Source organism: Amblyomma maculatum, chromosome 10, assembly GCF_055883805.1.
Source record: "Amblyomma maculatum isolate TAMU_Amacu chromosome 10, ASM5588380v1, whole genome shotgun sequence".
Lineage (NCBI taxonomy): Eukaryota > Metazoa > Arthropoda > Arachnida > Ixodida > Ixodidae > Amblyomma > Amblyomma maculatum.
This window is the reverse complement of record NC_139353.1, coordinates 99,159,590-99,184,653: the sequence shown is the minus strand read 5'-3', so window position 1 is coordinate 99,184,653 and position 25,064 is coordinate 99,159,590. Positions and strand designations below refer to the sequence as shown.

The 25,064-nt window shown below is 45.4% G+C and overlaps 1 protein-coding gene across 1 annotated transcript in view; it reads left to right on the top strand.

The window, feature by feature from the left end:
- The window catches only part of LOC146177102 (cytochrome P450 2C23-like), a 67,933-nt gene that overhangs the window by 34,765 nt on the left and 8,104 nt on the right, over positions 1-25,064 (top strand). Inside the window, exons 4-7 of the mRNA XM_084581092.1 lie at positions 665-771; positions 3,592-3,896; positions 11,900-12,015; positions 13,822-14,077. Of these exons, the coding sequence (XP_084437218.1) occupies positions 665-771; positions 3,592-3,896; positions 11,900-12,015; positions 13,822-14,077 (784 nt within the window). The remainder of the gene's footprint in view (positions 1-664; positions 772-3,591; positions 3,897-11,899; positions 12,016-13,821; positions 14,078-25,064) is intronic.

Here is a 25,064-nt window from a genome sequence, read left to right as displayed (position 1 = left end):
TTTGAATGGTCTGCGATTGGCCTCTAAACATATACAATTGAAGCGAATGCACATAGAGGGCAATCATCTTCAGGATATAACATTGCCATTGCTTCCAAAGCAGCGTTGCGTTCAACGCAGGTGCAGATAGAGCAATTGTGCAAGCACAAAAAGACCCGGAGGTGATTTTTTGAATGGTCTGCGATTGGCCTCTAAACATAATAAAATTGAAGCGAATGCACATAGAGGGCAATCATCTTAGGATATAACATTGCCATTGCTTCCAAAGCAGCGTTGCGTTCGACGCAGGTGCAGATCAGAGCAATTGTGCAAGCACAAAAAGACCCGGAGGTGATTCTTTGAATGGTCTGCGATTGGCCTCTACTGCGTGGACGGGTAGACCGTGTTATGGCTAGAAGTGGACGACTATGTACATAGAGTAAGTTTTGGAAGAGAAGTGGACAAATAATTTACTTGTGACTGAGCGCTGTGCTTTCATTGACCCTTTGATTAGGGCTGTTAACAACGCGAGTAATACTGCTAAATGCGGAGCCCTGGAGGTTGCCAAGTTTTGCTAATTTACAACTGCGCCATGTTGAAGTAGGCTTTCTATAGATTTGGCTGAATACACTAATTTCTTACATCAAATTTACGACCATATATGTTTCTCTTCTGTTTTATTTAGGCTTGACGACAATGAACGGTGACGTGTGGGTGGCAAACAGAAGGTTCTGCATGAAATCTCTCCGAGATCTTGGGTTCGCGAAGTGTTCCGTGGAAAGCCGAATGATGGTGAGTGATGCCCGACAGAAACGAGTTATGAGCTATATTCTGTATGATGCGATGACAATAAAAAACTATCAGGCAAGATTATCACACTGAGCCAAACCTGACTGTACTTCACAGGCTAGCACTAGCGGCAGAGGGATCTGCGTTGGGAATTTTGGCGCTTTGCAGGAGCCACCTAGTGGGGTAGCTCGCAAGCCCGGCTTGGAAGTTCTAAGCTCCCGGTTGTAATTAAAGTTTATGTGCAGTGTTCGGCTCGCTCTCACTGCCGGCGTATTTTACAAACTGCAGGCTTATTCACCCAAGTAACGGCATACTGAACTTTCAGTGCCCATCACTATATTTCAGACATATCGTAGAACACAACGCTTTCGCCTGCCGATTATCAGAAGCTTGTGCAAGAGTGTAGACCGTTATTAGACACCTGTGTACGCCAACGCTCCACCAACCAAGAGGAAAGTATGTCGTTTGTGCTCTTAGGCGTGAGCTTCACATCACTTTTGCGGTGCTGTGGCGTCAGACTAAACACGTGAATACGTGATATTTCACTTACTGGTAGACCATAATGGCTAGCAACTTTCTCTCCACCTTTGCCGAACACCACGCTAGTTAAAGTAGTTCAGTAAATTAAAGGTAACGTTCTTTTGCAAAGTTTTACACCTGCCTCCTTTCCTGAGGCTTGCAACGGCTTTCGCCCCTCCAATTGGCCGAAAACGGTCTTGTGTTTTTATGCGTTTGTTTCTTGCTTTTTGGGTTGCTACCACCTCTTCTTCGCTGACAAAAGAGAGCAGGGCCCGAAAGAACACCGGATTTCAATACGCCGATAGCCTCTGTCGTGTTATTTCTACTATTGCGCCTCATTCGTGATACCGTCGTGCCTTTGAATGCAGTCCACGTACAAGGGACGGCTAGCGGCTCCTGAAAATACCGTTTTCCGGTGTCGAGGTGCGGCGCGGGTGATAATGTGGCTTCAGAATACTCGTCGGATTGTCTTAAGGTAGAAAAACGATAACTGGGATATAAGGCAGGCGAGCGATTCATACATATTTGCATGCTGCGCCGAACACTGCGTAGTAGTGTGTTAGTTTTCCCTCTTGCGTTCAAATAAAATTTGGCTTCCATCTTCTTGTATTGCAAGCTTGAAAAGCCCAAGCTTTTTATCGAGTTGGTCGGTAGTGCTCTCAGATTTTGTAGTAACTCTGCACAAATGACTGGGGACACGCGATATGCCACCTGCAGTTGTGCTGTCAGGCCACATGAATATCCTCGAACGCGTTAGCGTTCATATCTGGCTCACTTCTTTCCTTGATGAGCCAGGGACAATCACCGTCCAGAACAAACTGAGTGCCAATGCACCCAGCAAATTCACATTTGAGCTGGGTGTTCCTTGTCGTCGTCAGCAGCAATTCTCTTTGCACATCAATGGCACTATCCGACGCATTTTCTGTTCACTTAAGGAAAACGCGGAGAAAAATCATACGATTGTTACCTGCTCTCCATGTAAGGTGTAGGCGTTCGCGTGTGATTTCATCTGTGTTCCCTTTTTCTCTAAACTAAACCCTGGCATTAAGCTTGGTTTAATCCTACTGACCAAGCATGTCACCCGTTTTCAAGGTCTTCTGGCTGCCATTTAGGCGAATGGCCTTACGATTATCCGCTACCTGTTAGGAAATAAAGTTGCACAACCGACCACTAAATATGGGTTTTCCTGTGTCGCCGGCGGTCTTGCGGTTTGCGCTCTTTTGGACAACCTGTAACACACGCTCCGTGGATTTGTCTTTAAGGCGGTGACAGACAGTTTGTGAGATTGGAACTTAGCCAAAGAACCATAATCATATTGTAGGAGGTATAAAAAAAGCCCATGTGCCCAGGAATGTAAACAAGGTTTGGATACCCACAGGTGATAAAGTCAGTGCAGAGCTCGAAGACCCAAATTTTCGCTTAAAATTCAAGTAAATCACCTTTTTGACAATAAGCACACTCAGATGGGCATCTTCTTTGTAAAACGCAGCTAGTTTCTTGTTAATCATTGGATGCGGTAACCTTTACTTCAACCATTGCCGGTAACATGCTTGCCTTATACCTTGGCAACGTTAAGTGCTGCTCACTCCTGAAGAAAAGCAGCGATTTTGTTAATACATCGCGTGGAAGAAGAGGTATGTTTTTCGCTTCAGATTTTGCTACATTGAGGAGAGCAGAATGAAACGTTTCGGTGAAAACAGTTTTAGCAATGGCCGCTAATTAAAAATGCATAGACCCCGTAGCAAGCGGAAGTTTAAGCAAGTGGCCCATGCATATCACTTGTTTTCGAAGTCCCAGACTTTTCAGCAAAACATAAATTACAGTATATGCTTTGCAAGGCTCTTGAGTCTATTTGAGACAAAACAGGCGCATTCAGACGAGTCTTCTTACCAAAATATGTTAAATTTGCGCTGTGGTAAATTTAAAGACAAAATTGTAATTCAATCTGGTGCTACTACCAGAAGTATCTGGTATGAAGTCCAGTGTCACCCTATTATGCTGTTTCTCTAGCGTGATGTGCTGAAAACCTCTGATCAGTGATGGCCAAGTGGTCAGTGGAGCCTGCGGTCTGTTACTACAAAGCGCCTCAGGGTGTGGGGATTCCTGGAGAAAGGGCCAGGAAACCTCCGGGCTCCTGTTGGTCTTTAATCTGCAGTGACATATGCACATAGTCAGTGATAATATACAATGTAATTTAAAAAAAGGCAAACTCATTGCACATTGTTTGGCCAATAGCAGAATGTTATTGTTATTTTAACTCTTTTCATTATTAAAGGATTTTCCCTGGTTCTCCTCTTTGTGCAGAACGAGATCATTCACCTGGCCGAACAAATAGGAAATGCTAAAGGAAAGCCTGTCGCCTTACGCGAGGAGCTTATGCACTGCGTGACGAACATAACTGCTTCCTTCGTGTATGGCACCGCGGGCGCCAGTGGCACCGTTGCCAGCACGGAGCTTCAAGAGCTGTGGCAGAGAATCACCGTGGCGTTTCGAGGCACAGATTTCTACCAGATGTGGCCAGAGCTGGTGAGAAGGCTTCTGGCGCATGTGCCTTTCACTTGGAGCAGGCGCCTGGAGACCGTTATGGACGAGCTAGATTACGTAACGATGTAAGTTTATTTTATAACGTATTTTAAGATGAAAAGTTGCCATCAGCCGCAGAGGTTAAATCTTACAAGCGTAATGCAAGCGAATAAAATTATGCAATATCTGAGCAACCTCTTGCTATCATTAGAGGAAATAAAATACTCATGATATAAAGGCAAGTATTAGAAAAATACGAAAATAATCAGTTGATATTGCCTAATAAATATTTTTCATATCCGTGTTAGCGCAATCTGGCAGATACGCTTTTTCAAAATATTGTTTACTCTTTAGAATACCTGTCCCCTGTTGCGGCTGGTGAAGAGCGCCAAAGCAAATGCAGTAGGGCGGTAGAAATTTGGAGTACAAGAAAGTCTGACAAAATATGATTTGTTGAATTTGTTTCTGCCAAGTTGAAGCATGGCAGGCTTTTTATGCTCACGCACAAGCTCAAGGTATGCGCAATCAGCTCTACTTTTGTTAAAGTTAAGCTTGCGTTAGGTATGGTATTGAGACTTCGCTTTGGGTCGAAGGTGTACTGGAAAAGAAGAGCTCTCAGAGTGAGATAGAATGTTCTTAGAAATATCTTCGGATCATCTTGTCCATGCAAGTGTGCAATTAGAGATAAGGCTAGAGAAAAAACATCTTTTGGACGCATTGTGTCCAGTAGTCGAGAATCGAGCCAGGGTTAAAACATTAAAGTGGTAGCTGAAGAGATTAGATGGTAGCGGAATCCCAGCCAGTCATGTCTTATCTGTGCCCTGCTAGAGCGTTAGAAGTCACTTTTTCTTCTTAACTTCACGCTGGGGTTCCTTCAATGGTCTTCAGAAATCGTCAGTCTAGCCTATGCGGCGTAAATAATAAAAAAGTGACTTCTAACGATCTTGCAGAGCCCAATCAAGACACGGGCCACCTGATTGATTGGGATGTCGCACGGATACTTGAAAGAGAAAACCTTTTATCTACTCGCCTACTCAAGAAATCATTACACATCCAAATGACAAGCAGAGCGATCAACTGAACGTGGGAAAATCTACCCGAGATGTACATGCGTTTTGTACGCAACACTGCAACTTCATAACCAACGGCCCGTCTCGTCCCATCTTCATTACTAGCAAGGCACCCGTAGTGGTGCCGAAACGTCAATTGTTTAATTTGTTTATGTTTTGTATATTCCCCTTTTCCGCTGTGATCTTGACGAGTACTGTTTTCTTCAATACGTTGTAGACAATTGTAGAGATAGCCCTTGTATGGTAGGAACTTGAATACCTCTATCAGAAGTTTCCGCTTTCCTCAGCTTCAATTTTCTTCGTGGGGTGTCAGGCCAGCTTGGAGTATGCTGTTGTATCACTCATGAGGGCATCCATTGTTTGCACGTAGTGGGTGCGGTCCAACACAATAGCGGCGTTATCTTTGTCGGCAGGAAGTATCACAGTGTCGCTGTTCTCTATATGTCTGGTTAGTGCTCTTTGCTCAGCGGATGCGTTCGAGCCATTCTTGCCTTTTGAATGCTTGGAAAGCGTTTCGATGGTCTCTGAGGGCGCTTCCATTTACAAGCGGGATGTTGGGCGACCTTGCGTACAGCCTCTTCAACAGTACAAGTCATGTGAACAACATTTGGACGAGCTTTGAAATTGAAGTTGAGGCTCCGCTGAAGTAGGCTTCGTTCATCTGCGTCAAGCTGATAGAAGACAGGTTGACGACTGCAAATGTTTCCTCAGTCTCAGAATTTGTGCACAGATGTTTCTTGAATTTGGCATTTTGAGTCACTGTTCTTTATTCTTAACACTTTATTGGCTTCACTGTTGGCGTATACGAGGACGGCAAAGAAATTAGCGGCAATGAATCGTTCCAGATGCTGATGGGCGCAAAAAATGTCGTTTTCTAGACACTTGATAGCAAGTTTTGTTCTAAGGATCCTTGCCTGCAAGAGCCGCTTTACCTCCTGGGCGATGGTCTGTCTTCCAGCAGGCCAACTAACAGCACATCTAGTTCCATCCTCAGTGTGAACAAGGCCCACGTAATGGTGCCGAAATGCCAGTGTCTGTATGTTTTGTGTGCTTGTATTTCTCTTTATTACCTTTGTTACCTGTACTTCTCTTTGTTATCACAAACGTCGGCTTCGCGTAGGTAGATAGTTCGGCCTTAAAACCTCCAGAATATATGTATCCAATGTCCGACACGTCGGGGTTAGTTTACGCTGGCTTGCTCGCAAAGCTAGTTTAATGAGGGATTTATAACTAGTTTATGTAGCCGCTCATAAATTACGGTTTCTTAGGACTGTTAGAGTAGGAGCACGTCTGGGATAGGACAAAGTGTAAATAAAAAGATTACAAGGTCTCTCGTAAGAGGAGAAGAGTGAAAGCCTGCCTTTTCTCTCATATCATTTGCCTCGTTGTTTACCTCTCATCGTTTTCTTAGTAATTTCATTGATTGGCACTCATAGCTAATCATATGCACTCATTTCCAGTCAGCTGCACCCTATACAAGCTGTCGTTTGACATAATGCTCGTTTCGTAGTCATGCCGAGTCATGAGTAGTCATTGTATTCCTTACCATTGATAGCATTTGTTCATTGCCAGTCATCTGCGCGCATAAGAAGTAGTCTTAGCAAAAGGAATAAACTTGCGCAAAAGGTTGAGGAAGAAAGAGATGTGACGACAGGGAAAAGCGCAAACCTTGCTTGGCATACGGTGCTCGAAATGAGTTTGACGCATGTCATTGCCGGATCGGTAGTCTTCTCAGTTGATAGAATAGACCCAAATGTAGGAGAAATAATTCTCAACTGAGAAGGCCACCGATCCGGCAATTACATGTGTCAGGCTCATTTCCAGCACAACCTGCCAAGCAGGAAGTGCAAAGTGCATATACTTGACAAGTTTTCACAGCCAAGAACCACGAACTGTTTTTTTCTGTGCAAAGAAACACTCTAATTCAGGTAAAGTGATTTGCCGATATGAAATGAGGAATATATATGCCATAAGATTGCATCAGAAACAAAATAGCATCAGATCACATTTAGTTTATTGGCCACCATTTTGTGGGCATTGCATAAATGGCGGGCACAGGTATAAACAAATGAAGGAACAAAATATTTTATTGGTTAAATATGGAATTTATGCAAATAGAAAATATGAATGACCAGGCGCTTATAGCCCTGTTTTGTCGAAGGCCGTTCCGTCTATGGCTGAGTGGTGAATGAAAGATGCAGTAAACGTTGCAGTATGAGCTTGACGACGGGCAACCTGTAAGGGATGACCAAATGGGGTGGGCTGCTTGGCAGAGGGCACATTTAGGGCACAGTAAGGATTGGGCTGCGAAAAAATAATAAAAATTACGTCGGACGTTTGCGACTAAAGCAGTGAAAGGCGAAAGCGTGAGTGCCGTATTCTGCTACGCACCTGGCATTAATCAGTAATTAATCATTATTGAGGCATTAGGTAGGTAATGAACTAATTATTTATTATTCGTCCTTAATTTTTATTGTATTACTGATTACGTCATTATTAGTAATATTTTTATGCAAATCATATGTCATTATAAGTAACTGACCATTGATTGGCATATGGCCATATAATGTACGCATTCGCGCATGCTGTGCTGGTGATCTGTGATTGGTCGAGACCTCTCGCCAATCAGAGCTGCCGCAAACAAGGTACACGCCTTGTCCACGACAGCATTAGCCATTGGAGGCTTTGGCCTTAAAATGAATCCAGCGCATACTATCGTTGCACCGGTAAAAAGCAAGATTTTTTAGACCAAAAATTGCTTTTAAACTGAAATGCTTGCATTGTAACACCAGTACGAATGAAATTCCGGCTATACTCAGTAATAATTAAACTGGGGTTGTCAGACTGATTTGGTTAGGATTCCAGATGGTCGATGCTTATTCTGATTTCGTTCTCACCTGGGATAGTGCTCAAGAATCTTTGTTTGGTGGTGTGTTACGCAAGTGCCCTTTTAGGAAAAAAGCGTTCTTTTAGCAGATGATAATACGTAGTGACAAGTGATTTAGAGGTTACACCTTCAATAAGATCATGCTTAGATATTTATAAGAAATGTTTATTTCAAGACGACGCCCGGAAATAGGGACAAGAAAAATGTGTTATGTTTGCGGTAAATCACACCTGCTTGATATGCAGGCGTGGCAGCGTTAAGCTCGATGCACATTGGTTACTGCACACTTGTACAAAGTTTAATTCGTTTTGAGGAGCTAGCTGATCAGATTTATTTGTAACCATACGGTAGACAACGCTCTCAGCTACAGAGATGAATATGTTAGAGGAAACACACCTGGTGTGGCCGTTTCATATACATCATAAATAGAAGGGGTCCTAGGGGATCAAGCACAGACGCTTCGTCAAGCACTTATGTTATTTTAAGGCAATTACGACATTGGTATTACAGTAAATGTCGAGAACTTTGTTCCTGGCTGATTTTTGTTCTGAACGCAGCGTCTGGTTACTCGGATTGCCTTGCGGCGTTTCCACAAAGTGTGCCAGTATGAATTTGCATTTCAATTTTCCTTGTTCATCACAGACTGTTATTTCTGACCTGTTTATCTACCAAGTGAATGCAAAATGCTTGAAATATTTTCAGTTGCATGCAGACCCTTTTGTATAATTTGCCTGCGAAACATCTCTAGTTGAGGATGTACATTAGCTATAAGATTTTAGAGTTTGGGCTGGTTTACTATCGAAAGCAGGCATTTGCGCTTCTCAAATGGAGGTCCGATAGACAGCTTTCCAGACACATCCGGTAATAGAGGACTGCATGCTAAGTAGTAGTCTGCGAACCTCAGTAATATTGATACGTGGCTATTGAACGTTTAGTGCTAGAAGAAGGTTAACGCTGTTGTGTTTCTGTGCTTTGTGTGCTGCGTCAGCCTGGACTAACCTTCGTGCACTAACCTCGTCACGTATCATCTTGGTGGAGGTGACCAAAGATCCCTGTGTGCACACATAAATCCATTTAAGCAGCCGAAAGCTGGATTTGCGCAGTGGCCGCCACCTACCTGGGATCACAACGTCAACAACGGCCACTATGACCACTGAGGCAGCTCCTACCCCGCACCTCCACCAAGATGATACGCGCCGAGGTTAGTGCACGAAGGTTAGTCCAGGCTGACGCAGCACACAAAGCACAGAATCACAACAGCGTTAACCTTCTTCTAGCACTAAACGTTGCTACCACTTCGTCGTCGTCTTTGTCACTGTTTCTGATCGTCGTCTTCTTTAGCGTCCAGCTATGCAGGGCATATATGTCGCAATATAAACAAATGAACTTGGGAGCTCTGACTGCAATATGGTGCAATCAAGACTGCACAAGTTTTTTTACCAATTCCACACAAGTAGGAGCCCAGTTGCACATTCCAAATCGTAAGCGGACAGCGTGGAGAGATAGCGAAAAACGTGCTCTTTTTAGAGGGGAATATGTTGATATCAACGTCGCAAAACAAACAAAACGGGTCCACAGAGCTCTATTGCCGCAAGTTGCCATACTTGGTAAAAGAAATCTTGAAAGCCTGCACGAGGGCGACTGATAATTCGATAACAGTTGCACAAAACAACAGACTGCTTACAAAATTTAATGATCACAAATCCGCATGCGCAATCCAACATTCCCAGAAGAAACCTCATAGTCGTTGTTTACGAAAGGCTAATACCTTCACCATGATGCCTGCTTCGTGTAGCAAAATCTGCGGATCAGCCCTGCAATGTGAACGCATCAAGGCAAGTCTGAGGAACTTTGATTTCTGCCACTACAAAAAAGTCTGAAAAGCGAGTTGCTCAATTTTCTATAGGCCTAAATTCGTTCCGCCAATTACGCAGGCTTCAAATAGGACCACTTAAAAGAGCGAAACAATCTTCCAAGTTATATCCAAATTCGGGTTTAAAAAATAAAGATCTCGTACTTCACTGAATGAAGAAGTCAAGCTGGCTAAACAATGTTTTGTGGGTCTACTTGTGTACCGATTTGAACGAAAGACGCTACACGAACGTATTTCCTCCTTTCACCCGAAAAAAAAAACTTCTAACCTGCTTCCTTTGCCTTCGGTGTTACCTTCCAAATGAAGTCATGGTTAGCTTTGTTCAAGTTATTATTAAAGTAAACGTGTGGGCACAGGTCCCCTTGCGTAAATGCTTTAGACTATCACGGGTGCTAAGCCACGTTTTTAAATTACTGAAATAAAGCAAACGAGAACCACAGGTCTACCACCAACGTTTGCTTTATGGTAGTGTGCGACCCCAGTGTCGTCAAAAACAAACCCTGTCCATTCCAGCTTCGAGGCCACATGCATGAGCGTTTCTGTCAAGTGTTCATTGCTGTTATCCGGCAAACCATGGATCTCAAGATTTTTTCGCCTGCTTAACTGCTCCATTTGTATTGTACTTAGAAGACAACAACCAAAAGCAAAGCAACACTCGAAAGCTTCCCTGTTTCTGACAGCTGAAGTGAAAGAGCAGACTCTCCCGACAATAAAATATGCAATGTAAAAGTTTGATATCAGACAAACCCTTGAATGAAATCCCGGCACGAAAGTTCAGATCAAACGAAACAGATTATTTTAGCAATATCATAGTGTAGCACAATAGTTTTATACGGCACGTATACACGCAACGTCGTGCCTCGCCGTATCACGTGTTTGATGGCGGGAGTGAAAAACGGGAGGCGTAACGAAGTGTGCGCTTTAGATTGTGTTTGGTTTTAGAAGAAGGGTGCAAAAATGTGGTAGTGCAAAATGTTAGTGTAAAACGTGCGTGAAATGAAGAAAAATCAGGTCCATTAAAAATGTTATTTTTAACTGCTTTTGTAAATTGTAGACTACACTCTTAAAAACACTACAGAAGCGAACCAGCATGGTCATGCGTAAAATGGCGACACAAAGAAAATACTGCACTGCAGTAACGAAGTATACCGTAACGTGCATGTACAAGAAATAACATTTACAACAGAAATTATATAAGAAAGCATCCCGACTTCAATGCTTTCAGCATAAATAATTACTAGTAATAATAATAATAACAGCAATCATATAAAAGTACCTCAACATGAACAGTTTCAGCGTAGATGAACGTTGCCTTACATCGCGGCAGTCAGCAGAAAGGGAAGCACAACTGAGGCTGTCTGACTCAAAATTGTCAGTTTAGAGACTCGTTCCGGAATACGCTGCTCAATATTGATTGTGCGCTCAGCGCTGCCTTGACCTTCAATGACACGTTCCGTGATTAACTAGATGAGCAAACGTCTACTTATCGAAATTGTCATCTGAATGCTTTCTCTCGGTCGTTAGGCAGACTTTGTGCCACTGCGTCGGGGTTCACTTTCATGGATAGCACTGTGCCCGTAACCAGGCCGAAACCTTAGTACGTCTGGGGTAAAGAGTGGCTTCACATGTATATCTTGTATATGTCTTCTTGTCATTTATATAGTCTGGTGGTTGTCTGTATTTTAATTAGTATGGGCGAGATAATAGAAGCACAAATTCAAAATTTAATGATATACTCCTGGGTAAACGCGCTGAGTGAACGCGCTAGCCATTCGCGCTATATCCCGTTATAACCTTAAAGGCCGAGCTCATACACTCCACAATGTTTTCATTATAATAAGATTTTAGTCCAAATGAATAAAACCTACAGTGCGATGTCGAATAGTGCGATACGCAGGAGTGTCTACGATCAAGTTAGTATAAACCCTGTGTACTGCCTTTCCAGATTGCGTTTGGCAACTTTAGCCAAATGAACAATGTGCACAAGCACACTAACCCCTAAAGGGGATGAGTGAAATAAGGAGATGAATTTTTCTCATTTAAAGAAACTCAAGAATGACAAGCCGGTTAACCTGTGCTTTGAACCTGTGTTTCTAGACGTGTCGATTTAGCAGTCCAGTGCGAATTAATTTTCTCATGCCCAGCTTATGCAGCTTCAAACACGCTATCTTATTTGAACTTATGAGAAACAGCGCAACAGCTATACCGCCGTTTGAGTTTTATTTCAGTCCTTAACTCTTTGTAATTATTATTTCAAAGGAAACACATCAAGAGCTACGTGCAAACTCCAGACGCAAAATCGGACCGGGACTTCATCCTGTCTTATATGAAGAAAATCCAAGAATATAAAGGAGACCCTGAACCTAAATTTCAGCGTAAGTTGGCAGACATATTATTAGAGAGGGGGTTTGTAATGCATATCCTGCAGGGAAAATGCATAATTCTGGCTGGAATAAACAGTTCTGGAGGTAAAGTAGACATGTTGCCGTGAAGAACGTTCCCCTTTCTATCAAAGTTCTCCAGCTTCTGGAGATTCCTGATTAATATTCATTCTTAAAAGGAAAGTTTAGAAATCAGTATAAATCATAAAGAGCTACTGTTTTGAAATTACGTATTGCAACGTAGTGCATTGCTGCTGTTGCGCTCTGGTATCTACGGTACAGTAAACCACTTATTCACTGTTGTAACAATCTTCTGGAGCAGGAAGACGTTTCAAAACGTGTTGACCTCAACCTTAGTTTTACTGCCATGTTGATAAAAATGCATTTCTAGCTGCTTGTATCAACAACGATGCAAACAGAAAAAAATCTCTTGTACCGTAAATGTTCAAAACTCGGCTTCTTTAAGTGTCGATAATATGGCTACATTGTACAAATATTGCAGCGTTAAAACAATGAAAAATACCAGGCCTAACTAAGAGTTACTCTTCCCCGTGGTTCTTGGACATTCGCGACCTTAGAGACATTTGAAACAAAAGCCGTCATTTTGAAATTTAAACGAAAGAATATCATCAAGCAGTCCAAAAGTGGCGCTGTCCAATAGGAGCCATTTACGCAGCACTATATGTTCAAGCGCATTTACGCCCAATTCACACTACCCTACCGCTCGATTCAGCGCAAATCGAGTCAGAGCGCTAGCTGCACAGGCTTCCTTAGTGGAGGGCGCTTGCAGAGTGTGGATTCGTGATTTATATTTCTATGGGAAGCTACAGAGTATGTTGAGTGTAAAATATCCTACAGGTGTTTTTTACTATGCCGTGTTGATGTCATCGCCACTTCCACCTCTTAAGAATTTATCTGTACAGGTTTAGTCAATAGTAGTGTGAACACTTCAAAAGGTGTTTTTTCTCTGTAAAGTGCATTGTTTTTGTGACAGCAGCATATGCGATAAAAGTGGGGCAGCGTCGAAAGAGCGTCCAACTGTTCGGGTGTTCTCACTAACATTGAACAACATAGCAAATGGTATTCTTTCAGCGCCCCTTGTTCGCAATGAGAGACTTTGCTGTATTAGTGTGTATAAGTTTTTTACGTCGCAACGTTTAACTCCTGTAAACAGGGCGTACGATTGACGTAAATTCTAGACGACATTTTGGGTGAACAACGGAAACATAGGCGTAGAACTTTGGAGGTGGGGAGCAAATAAGCTATGCGTCGTTGTGCGCCTGACTTTCGTAAACAAATGTCACGTTGCTGGTACCGAGTCGCCTGCAGCTACAACAGGGAATTTCACAAGCCCATATAACAAACAAGACAGAGTAATAATTTTACGAGATAATATTTACTCAGAATACTTTCCAGCATTATTCATCACATCGCATTTTACGGCTAAAAACTTCATTCTAAAAGACCGAGTGTGAAGTGAAGGGAAGGCAATGGTTATACAGAGCATGAAAAAGAATCGAAAAGCAGTTGCGAGGAAGCCTTAGTTCGTAGCCAACATTTCGACAAGGGGATTTGTCTTCCCCTGGGCGCAGACGAAGTCAAGTACCCCTGTCGAAATATTGCCTAGGCTTGCAAACAGGCTCCCCCTCAATCCTTGTTAGCGTCTCTTTCATGTAGCTTTATAGCAGCTATTGAAAAATGTGAAAGTGTGAAGTAACACTTGTTCGATCCTTATTTTCCTACATGCACCGAGAATATTTAAAGCCGGCTTTCTTATGGTTGTTTTTTTCCATGTCGCAGACAAATACCTTGTGGGCAACGTGAATGCTCTCATTATGGGAGGAATATTCGGGCCAACTGGTGCCGCTCATTTGCTCCTGGTAAATTTCGCGGCACGAGAGCGCGATATCCAGAACCGGGTGCACCGAGAGATCGACGAAGTCATAGGTTGTCGGACGCCCACATGGGAGGATCGCAAGAAGATGCCCTTTACAATGGCCTGTGTATGGGAAGTTGAGCGATGGAGGCTGAGGTCGGCATTAGGACTGCCCAAAGCGTGAGTGTTGTACGAACCTCTAGCTCGCACAATGAGCTCTCTTAGGAACGGACAAATTAGAGGTTCGCACGAAATGCACACAAATGTAAAAATATTAGTGCGAACCATTCAAAGTTATTTATCAGCTGCTGGCATGTAGCATTACCAATGTGAATGTAGCGCGTGGATCGATTATGTATTCTTTGTTTGTTCAGAACCGTTGTCGCGAGAGTGTGAGTTATCATTTCTTTTGTAACAGAAGATGCTTGAGATGTATCTCGAAAAATTCCAGCCACGCGCTTGTGTTTCTACATTGTTAGAGTTTAGGCCAGTCATTGTTCGCTATTTTTTATTGATCTTTCTTCACCGTATTTCAGCTAAGCGCTGAGGCTGAAACAGGCATTCTCTGTTGGACGACCTGCGAATATACGTCTGTTGTTGTCGCCACCGCCGAGCAGTTACAGTTCTTTCGCGGGTGCAAAATAGCCCAAGTTCCACTTCCTTCCAGTGCTATGCCAACCTGTCTGTTCATTTGTCGCCTACGGCATTGTCATTATCGCGTGACAATATGATGTGAATTTATTCGTCCTTATTAGGGTCGAGCTCCTTTTTACTGCAATCCTGTTTTTACTATCCCGCTACGCGCGCTGGGGCAACTTCAAAGCCAAACATTTGTGGTATCCTAGTTGAAAAAAACGCAGAATAATTTTATTTATTATAACAGCTTATTTCATGGTTTGCGGATGCGAACGTGTACTGATGAGGGACATTTTTGCACTAACAATATAGTTTTGCCTAATTACACGAGACATTACAACTGATATACAAAATACATTTGCAGAAGGACAAAACTACTAAACAGCTGCAGAAAAAAATCGATGCTATTACAAACTGCACAATTTTATATTATTTTCATACAGTTCTGTATTGGTTTCTTTTCTGCTGCACTCCGTCAAGCAGCAGCATAAGAATTGATGCCAAGCACCAATAGTTACTGCATACGTCGACGCATCTGGAGCCTCCCGCTATTGTGGAGTAGTTTAAATAAAGAAAATCATGTTTAGACGTTTTAACCGAAGAGCGCAAGCTGTATGGGATTTCCATTAAGCTTCTAGGCCCTAAACAATGTCACACCATGACACTGCTCTAAACATGCACTTCAGGGTGTGGAAATGTGTGCCATTATTAATTTGAATCCAGCTGCGAAAGCTGTGAGGTGCCCCGATAATGCTACCTAGTTGGTTGAGATGACTGAGCAAAGTTGTCAAATTTGTGCCCATGACGTTTTGGAAGTCATTGGAGTAATGATAAGATTCTTGATAGCCATAAAGCGAGACAGACAGAGGCAGACAGACAGAGAGATAGGAGGGAAGGGCGGGATCTTAACCAGAAAGGCATCGAGTTGGCTACTTTGTAATAAGTATTAGGTGTAAAGGGATTAAATAGTATAAAAATGATCATAAAGAGGACAAGTTTGGTGGCCTAACGTAGCATCAACAGATATTCCTGGTTTTTGTTTGATATTCATTTACCAGAGCAGAACCATTATTCTCAAGAAAAAAAAGATCTGTGTGCGAATTGTAAAATTGATTTTAATTCTGTAATAACTCAAAATGATCTAGAAGCGAAATTGAGCTATTAGAAGAAATGTAATGCAACCACTTTGTTATGTGCTCAATTCTGTTATAAAAGAAGTTATTGTTTCTTACATTTTTTGTTTTAAAATATATTCGCACGCAGATAAATGTTTGCTAATATATTGTCACGGATGTACGAGGACGAAGTAGAAGTACGAGGACGAAGTATGTGTCCGTGATGAAAGAAGTAGAAATGCTGCGCTGAACAGGACCAAGATCTTACTTCTGACGTCTGGCGCCACCTCGTCCTGTGTGAATGCTTAATTCACTTTGTAACATCTTGGAGGAGGTTTGCTGGGTACATACTAGGTAACAATGAATAAATCCGACCCTCGTCGGAGTCGACGTCTTGCCGGCCTACCTCCTCAAGAGCCCGAGATGTAATTGGAAGGAGGAGCCTTACTTATGCTTACACCCAGCGGTTCCTGGCTGCATTACTGAGAGCCCCGCTCTTTCGCGGGAGCAGCTGGTGATGACGTGGATGAATCGTGCACACACTACCAACAAGTCAGACAATAATGATCAAGTGGCGAATGTCGTTTTCTCGCTCATGGATACGGCCCTCAGATGGTATGAGAACCACAAGGACACCTCTAAATCATCTCTTCGTTTCGTGCAAGAGCTAACAAAGTGCTTTGGAGATAACAAAGTGAAAAAGAATAGGGCTGTCCAGACATTGGCTCATCGCGTTCAACTTCCCGATGAGACGTGCAGAGTATATTAAGGCAGTACTGAGGCTCTGCAACGTCGCCTCGGCTCGTATGTCCGACGAGGACACGGTGCGACATATGCTCAGCGGTTTCGCTGAGGACATCTACACGTTCTTTATCAGTAAAGAAAGCCTCAACACAGTCGTCGATGTCGAACGGCATGGCCGAACATTTGACGCCCTTGAAGATGCACCGAATAAGACTAAAGTTCGGTCATTTGGACACAGTGACAACAGTTGCTGCAATTGAAACAACTTCTCAAGCCATTGATTTCGCCTCCACTATCCGCCGGATAGTGCGAGAATTGTCTCGCTCCAAGGCACTTCCTTGTGATCACATCTCACATCTGTGCAGCGATTGGGAGAGTTTTTTTACCAACGCAGCGAAATTTGGTGCGCACCGCATGTCTAACTATTCTCGACCACACAGCACTCTAGATCACACCAAGACCAACGCTATTATGATCGGCCTCTGCCCGTTCACGACCAGAACGCATGGCGTGATGCCTTTTCAATGGATGCCGGAAATGATCGACGCTACACGAAACGAACTATTGGTCACTTCAATGAAGAATACCAGGCAAGAACCGCTGATCGCCAACCTATCGCTTCGTTCGCTGCGGGAGATCAGGCCACATCGCAAGATTCTGCCACAACCGCCGACCTTATCGATATGAGCCACCAGTGTTACCAGCGCTTCTACAGTCAAAGGGCATCTACCTTGACTGCGCGCACATCTTCAACAGAGCTTCAGCACTCCGCCATTCGTAATTCGTCGCCGGCGTCGGATCGAAGTGTCACTCCTCCTCCCATGCTCCACAAGCGGCGGTCTCAATCACGTCGTCGCTGGTCCTCGTCACCTAGTCTGGAAAACTAATCAGCGCGTCTGATGGAGGTGAGGCCGCTGGAACCTCGCTGTGTTCTGATATTCTTCTTCCTACGTCAATGCTTGAACAATGTTTGTGTACCTGTTAATGGCATGTCTACATCAGCTCTCGTCGATGCCGGTGCCACTGTTTCTGTGATTAGAAAGATATTTAAATGCCTGCTTGGACGCAAAGTGATTTTCAAGTGTGATGAAGTTTCAACGTTTTGTGGCGCGAGTGGCGAGCCATTGCGTCCTCTGGGAATGTGTAATCTTGAAGTTGAATTGGTTGGAACCATTTATCAAGCAGAATTCGTCGTTATCCCTAGTTCTACCCATGACGTTATTTCAAGACTAGACTTCTTGAAGCGCTGTGGAGCGATGATCGACTGCACAAGTGGTGAGGTTTATTTTGAGCGTATGGATGTGCCCAGCCTTATGGAAAGTGCATGTGACACCAGAACTGTGTTTTGTGTATCTCAAGATACTATCGTGCCATAGTGGGCAGCAGTGTGGTCTGATGTTCGCTGTCCTTGGTAAAGGTGAAATCTTTGAAGGGATAGTGAAACGAGTGCATTCTACCTGCTTAACGTACAATGCTATAGTGCCACACTGTCTGGTATCTGCGGGTAATAGCAGCGCGTGGTTGTGGACAGTCAATTCATTGTCTCAATCTGTCATCTTGCCATGAGGCTTAAAACCTGCTTTATGTGGACCCGATGCGCCTCTAGCTGTGGCACCGATCGCGGCTGCCACGTCTGAACCCATTCCAGCGTCCAGCTCTGTCCGCAACATTCTTGCCATGCTGAGCAAAACGCTGATCACCGCTCAACACCAACCACTTGAAGACATGCTTTTGCAGTGCTCGGCTGTCTTTGACTTCTGTTAGCCCTGTGGACCACCCTCTACTCCCAAGTCTCGTACCAGCCAAATTATTGATACCGGTTCGTCTCGCCCGATTCGCCAAAAGACTTATCGCGTGCCACCGTCGGAGCGCAAAGTAATCCATGAGCAAGTCACAGAGATGCTTGAGAAGAAGGTCATTAAGGAGTCGTATAGTCCTTGGGCTGCTCCCGTAATTTCGGTCAGTAAGAAAGATGGCACGTGGCGATTTTGCGTGGGCTACCACCGTTTAAAGGCCATCACCAAAAAGGATGTATACCCTTTGCCCCGCATTGACGACGCTATAGGCTGTGTCTGGTGCTTCTAATTTTTTCCGTGTAGATGTGCGATGAGGTTACTGGCAAATACCGGTGCAACCTTCAGACAAAGAAAAAACGGCATTTGTAACGCCGGATGGACTACTTGAATTTAATGTGATGCCTTTTGGGCATTGCAGTGCTCCTGCGATGTCTCAGAGATTTATGGACGGCATGAAGTGAGACGTGTGCCTCTGCTATCTGGATGACGTCATCGTCCTTTTAAAACATTTTACGAATATAACGACCGTTTAGCCGGCGTATTAAAAATTTTATATAAGGCCGACGATGCTCACCAAAGTGTCGCTTTGGTGAGCATCAAGCGCTGGTGCTCGGCCATCTCGTTGATGAGCAGGGCATGAGACCAGACCCTCAGAAAACGGCAGCTGCGGAGTCATTTCAAGCACCATGGACACTCAAATATGTTCAAAGGTTTTTGCATGTATGGTCCTATTTCCGGTTTTTTATTCGCCGCTTCGTGGACATCGCCAACCCGCTGACGTGCCTTCTCCACAAAAGAGCTTCGTTTGAATGGACTACAGAATGCGATGCCTCATTTCGCCAGCTGAAGTTGAACCTCAGCCGGCGGAACCTCACATCCTGTTCTCCGGAATTTCGGCCCTCCGCACCAACAGAACCTCATACCGATGCTAATGGTGTTAGCATCAGCGCTTTTATGGTTCAGCGTAGAGGTGATCAGGAGCACGTTATCGCATATGCGAGCCGCTCCCTCACCAAGCCAGAGCGCAATTATACCATCACAAAAAAGGAATGCCTTGCTGTGATCGTTGCTGTGCAGCGGTTCCGGTCGTACTTGTATGGGAGCCCATTCACGATTGTGACTGACAATCACTCGCCGTGCTGGCTCATCAATCTTCGAGATCCATGCGGTCGCCTTGCGCTCTGGGCCCTCCGTCTACAGGAGTATAACGTCAATGTTGTCTGCAAGAGCGGGCGCCGACACACCGATGCAGACTATCTCTCGCGAATGCCGCTACAATCAACAAAGTATGACAGTGAAATTTTCTAATACTACATGTCCGGCATCGTCCCAGATATTCTTGTCGTTGAGGCATTTAGGAGTGAGCAACGCGAAGATCGTTCCCTACAGCCTCTGTTTGCCACAGAACACAGCCATGGAGATGAAGGCCGTTTCTGTATCCGCGATGGTCTGTTGTGGAAAAATAATACTGTCCCGTGGACCCGCGATACGTTCTTTTTGTTCCAAAGGCTCTGTTGTCCTCTATTTGACGTGCGATGCATGACGACCCCGCAGCCGGACATCGGGGATCGGCTCGCAAACTCCGTTGAGCTCAAGAGCGGTTTTACTAGCCGAAAATGCGCCTTGTGACAGATGGATGGATGGATTAATCTTTAATGTCCAACAGACAAAGTGATCTACCCACCCCCCGACACGCAGGTCAAGGGGCGGGTGCCGCCGCCTCAGAGGCAGGCAGGGAGGTCTTGGGTCCCAGCAGCCTCTTCAGCCAGTTGGACGAGTAGGAGCTGGAGCTCAGGGTGCGAGCTACGCAGCAGGGTCTCCCAGGCGTCTGTGTCTCTACAGCCTATATTGTTCGTCCTCCTGGGATAATACGGGCATTCCCATATTATGTGGTCGAGGGTCCCCCTCGCCCCACAAAGATTGCACTTGTCACTCCTAGCCTCAGGGAACATGTGGTTCGTCATAACAGGGTGCGGATATGTATAAGTTTGTAGTCGCCTCCACGCCACTTCTTGTCTGCTGTTTAATTTCGGGTCTGGTGGGGGTACCAGTCTACGCTCCATTCTGTAGTGCTGCGTGATCTCCCCATATTTTAGCAAGCGCTCTCCGCTTCCTCGGTCATCAAGTGACCCTGTAGAGGCTCGGCGGTAGAGATCTCGAGCCAGCTTGTGGGCCGCCTCGTTGCCGGGGACGGCTTTGTGCGCAGGAGTCCAAATTATTTGAATTTTCCTATCCAACTTTTTCTGGCCTAGGATTCTGGCTGCTAAGGGCGGGATCCTGCCCATGCTAAAATTTTGTATGGCAGTTTTGCTGTCACTGATGACAAACTTCACTTCCGTTCCGACGCAAGCTAACGCGATCGCAGTTTCCTCGGCTATTTCTATGCTCCGCCCGCGCAAAGTGGCAGCTGTCACGGGATTGCCCCGGCCGCTGACGACCGTTGCTACCGTGAAACTGCCACCACCTCCCGCCGCGTCTACATAGGCCACTTCATGTTCCGAAATTTTGCCGAATCTAATTTCTAATGCTTCGGCTCGTTTTTTCCTCCTGTCTTTGTTATATTCCGGGTGCATGTTTTTTGGCAGCGGGGGAATCACCAAATTTTGTCTGACTTCTCTAGCTACCTCCACCTTGACCGTGGGACCCCTATCCGGATTTATTCCAACTTTCGTCAAAATGACTCTTCCTGTCTTCGTGGTGCTAAGTGTCTCAATCTGAGAGGTTCGCACCGCTTCCGCCAGTTCTGCCCATGTGTTGTGTACCCCTAGAGCCATCCTCTCTCTGTGGATGTGCATATGGGCAGTCCCAGCGCTCTTTTTACGCATTTTCTCATTAGAGACTCAATTTTTTCTTTTTTACACCGCTTTCAAATCTAGATACGGCGTTGCGTAGCTCACTCGGCTGAAGATGTAGGCCTGTATCAGTTTCATCAAATTTTTTTCCTTTAACCCTCGGCCTCTGTCGGCCACCCGCCTAATTAGGCTCAGGGTCTGCATCGCGTGATTCTCCAGCCTCTTGATGGTCTCGCCATTATGTCCGTGTGACTGGAGAATCAAGCCCGAGATTCTGATTTGCTCGACTATTGGTACCTCGTTACCCGCCACTTTAATTTTGATCTCCGACGGTGCCTTGCACCTTAAGTGCTTCGGATTGGATATAAACAATTGTGATTTCTGCGGCGAGTACGCTAGGCCTCTCTCTGCCGCGTAATCGACTGTAATGTCGGTGGCGGCTTGGAGCAGGTTTTCGACGCACGAATCACTTCCCCGGTTGACCCAAAGGGTAATATCATCCGCATATGTACTAAATTTTAATCTTTCAAGCTTTGCCAATCGCTCGGGGAGTTCCCTCATAGCCACGTTGAAGAGTAGGGGGGACAGCACTGATTCCTGGGGCTTACCCTTACTCCCTAGCTCTATTGCGGGGGATTCCAGCGTCTGGAACTTCATGCAGGCCGTTCTACCCGTCAGAAAGTCCCTGATGTACCGATATGTCCTGGTACCTACATTAATCTTGTTCAGCCCTTCCAGGACCGCCTCATGTTTTACGTTGTCGAAAGCCTTCGTGAGGTCGAGCCCCGAAATTGCTTTCGCATCTTTAGACTTTGAGTCTATTATGTCATGTTTGATTTGGAGCCTGACGTCCTGCGTACACAAGTGAGGACGGAACCCGACCATCTCATGTGGCCACAGATAACCCTGCTCCATGAAACTCATCAGTCTGGTCTGGACGACGTGCTCCATCAATTTCTCCATGCATGAAGTTAAGGAAATTGGTCGTAAATTTGCCAGTTGAGGAGGCTTCCCTGGTTTCGGTATTAAAATAATGCTTGCCGTCTTCCACTGTTCTGGGAGCTCGCCTTTTTCCCAACATTCCTGCATATACTCCGTTAGATACCTAATGGAGTCATCATCTAGGTTCCTGAGCATTTTGTTCGTTACTCCGTCAGGGCCTGGAGCCGACTTCGTTTTAAGTCTTACAATCTCCGCCCTCACTTCCGCTTCTGTGATGGGGGAGTCCAGCGCCTCGTTAAGCGCTCCACCATAGTCAGGAAGTGGGGTTCGTGAAGTTTCCCCCCCATACGTCTCAATTAATTTGCTCATGAAATCATCATCGTTCCCTTCGAAAGCGTGCCTTGCTTTTGCCAATCTTATACCAGATTGCGTCTTCGAGTTGTCTGGGTCCAACAAGTGCCGGAGGAAGCTCCACGTCTTGGAGAGGTTCATGCTCCCCTCCATTTCGTCACACTTGTTGTCCCAATTTTGTTCGCATAATTTGAAAGTATGGTCTTCGATTTCCTTATTATGTCGCGCAATCCTTCTTCTGAGGTCGCGGTTCCATTTCTGCTTTTTGAGACGACGCTCCATGCTCTGCTTAGCTTCCCACATATGCTGAAGACGGCTGTCCGCAATCTCCGGGGCGTTATCACCTTCGAGCAATTTTGTTGCCTCTCTAACGTCCGATTTGAGCGCCGTCACCCATTCCTCGATGCTTCTGATAGACTCTAGGTCCTGAGCCCTCCTGATATCTCTAAATTCATTCCACTCAACGACAGCCGGCGCGCGAGCCCGGCGTGTTTTAACGCCTTTCCTCAGTGTGGAGACAATTATGTAGTGGTCGCTGCCAAAATTTTGATCCGAATTATGCCATTCGAGACCTTTTACGTTTTTCGAGAATGTTAGGTCTGGGGATGTATCCTTACTGACGCTATTGCCCACCCTCGTTGGGCTCTCGGGGTCCGTGTGCAAAGTGAGCCATAGGTCATGCGTATCCTCCCACAGCTGTCTACCTTTCGGGCACGGGTGCGGGTACCCCCCTTCCTGGTGATGTGCATTAAAGCCCCCACTATCAACAGTGGCTGGTTGTTTGAAATTTTGAAGGTTTTGCGAAGCAGAGCTCTGAACCTCACCTTCCTTTGCCTGGGTGAGCTGTATAAATTTAGAATGAATAGACTAGGGTTTTTCTGTTTTCCGGTTAAAACTTCTACAAACACGTTCTCGTTATCTCTCGACTCTAGATCGTGTTCAATGGCTGCAATGTTTCTTTTCACGAGTGTTGTGACCGAGGATTTCTCTCCCCTGCCACTATGAAATAAATGCCTGATATCCCGACAATTTTGCGGGACCCCCGGTTTCTTGCAGAGCAATTGGCAATGGAGTCTCATCTAATAGCAGAAGGTACTGTTGCAGAATCGGCCGCTTGCGCCGGAAGCCGCGACCGTTCCACTGCCAGATGTGATTTTCATTTGCGCGCCTGGCCATTTTCCAGTTGCGAGACGACCTGTTCTATATTTTGTTGCCACCCGTTTATGGCGGCCATCTCATTCCTTAACCTTTGGCATTCCTCGGCCTGTTTCTGAACTGGCCCGAGGACAGCTTGAATTTGGATGTTGATATGGTTCATAAATTCACTCATCTTGGCATCTAACCTTTCCAAATTTTCCATCCTTTTCTCCATAGCCTGAATAGGGTCGGTGTCTTGAATTTTGCGTTTCACCGGTGGTGGGAGGGACGCCTCTGTGACCATTTTATCCTGTCCCTGCGGCTGTTGACGTACCGCTCGGGAGGTCGTTTGTTTAATGAGTTGTTGCGGAGGAGGTGTTGCCATGCCTCTGTGATTTCTTTACGTTTTGGATCTCGGACCGCTACGATTCGACTATCCCCGTTAAGTTTTCGATCATTTGCTTTAATTTCTCAATTTCCTCGTCTCGTTTACCCCTGTGATCATTTTCCTGGGAGACCTTGCCCGGAAACCTCACACCCTTACGTTCCTTGCTCCTACCTCGTCTCCATGCGTTGGCAGTATCCCTTGAGCTTGAGCGTTCCCTGGACTGGCTCCTGGCACAAGAATCGAAGCGTTCTCTGGGCGACGGCGGTGGTCGGCCTTGTTTCGTTTCCAGATTCGGGAAAGAGTGCTCGCGGAATTTGAAGTCTTCTTTTACTTTCGGTTCGCGTTTTCGACTCTGATGTCCCCCACCAGTCGTCGCTGCATGTTCCATCTTCTCCCAATGTCGCTTCTTCACTTCGTAGGGAGTGCCGAAAATTTCTCGACACTTGGGGTCTCCTAGTGCATGGCCTTTGCCGCAGAGCTGGCATGTTGGTTCACATTTGTGTTCTCTTTACGGGTTCTCGAGGCCGCAGCCACGGCACTTGACGTTCGTCGGATCCGGGCACACGTCATCGCGATGACCGAGTCGGCCACAGGCGACGCATACTTCGTATTTTTTGCGGTACAGCTGGCACCTGTGCGGCGTCCCGTTGAGATAAATCCATCTTGGCACTTCTTTCTCCTTGAAGAGAATGAAGATCGACTTGAAATCTTTGCCCAGCCTGCGGACGCCTCGAATCTCGGGGTTGTCCTTGCGATCTAGGCGGTATAGAATTTCTTCGACAGAATATCCGAGCGGAACCCCGTGGATGACTCCCTTGCCGCAGTGCTGGGGGTGGCTACGTAGGTGGAAGTCTCCACTTTTTCACCGTCGAACATGAGGTGTTTCACGCTCACGTACTTCAGCTTCCTCTCCGCACTTGTAGTGATGTCCAGAACGGAGTGTTGCTTCATATTTGGAAATATTATATCTTCCTTCTCTTCGCGTGGATTGTCCCCGCCGACATTTTGATGATGTCAGTGAGATGTGCTGTTCCATATTTGGTAAGCCTAAGTAGGCCTCCACGAGGTCGGAGAACAGTTTTCTCGGCGCCATCTGGAATGCGCGTCTGCTGACGCTTGATCGACTTGGCCGCCATTTTCCAGCGTGCTTGCCTTTCCTTGGATCGCTGTTTCGCAGTTTTCTGCCCGCTCTTCTCTAGCGGCACGTACCTTCCTCCTTCGCTCGTGAACCATTGTCCTGGTTCCGAAAATTCATCCGGTGTAATC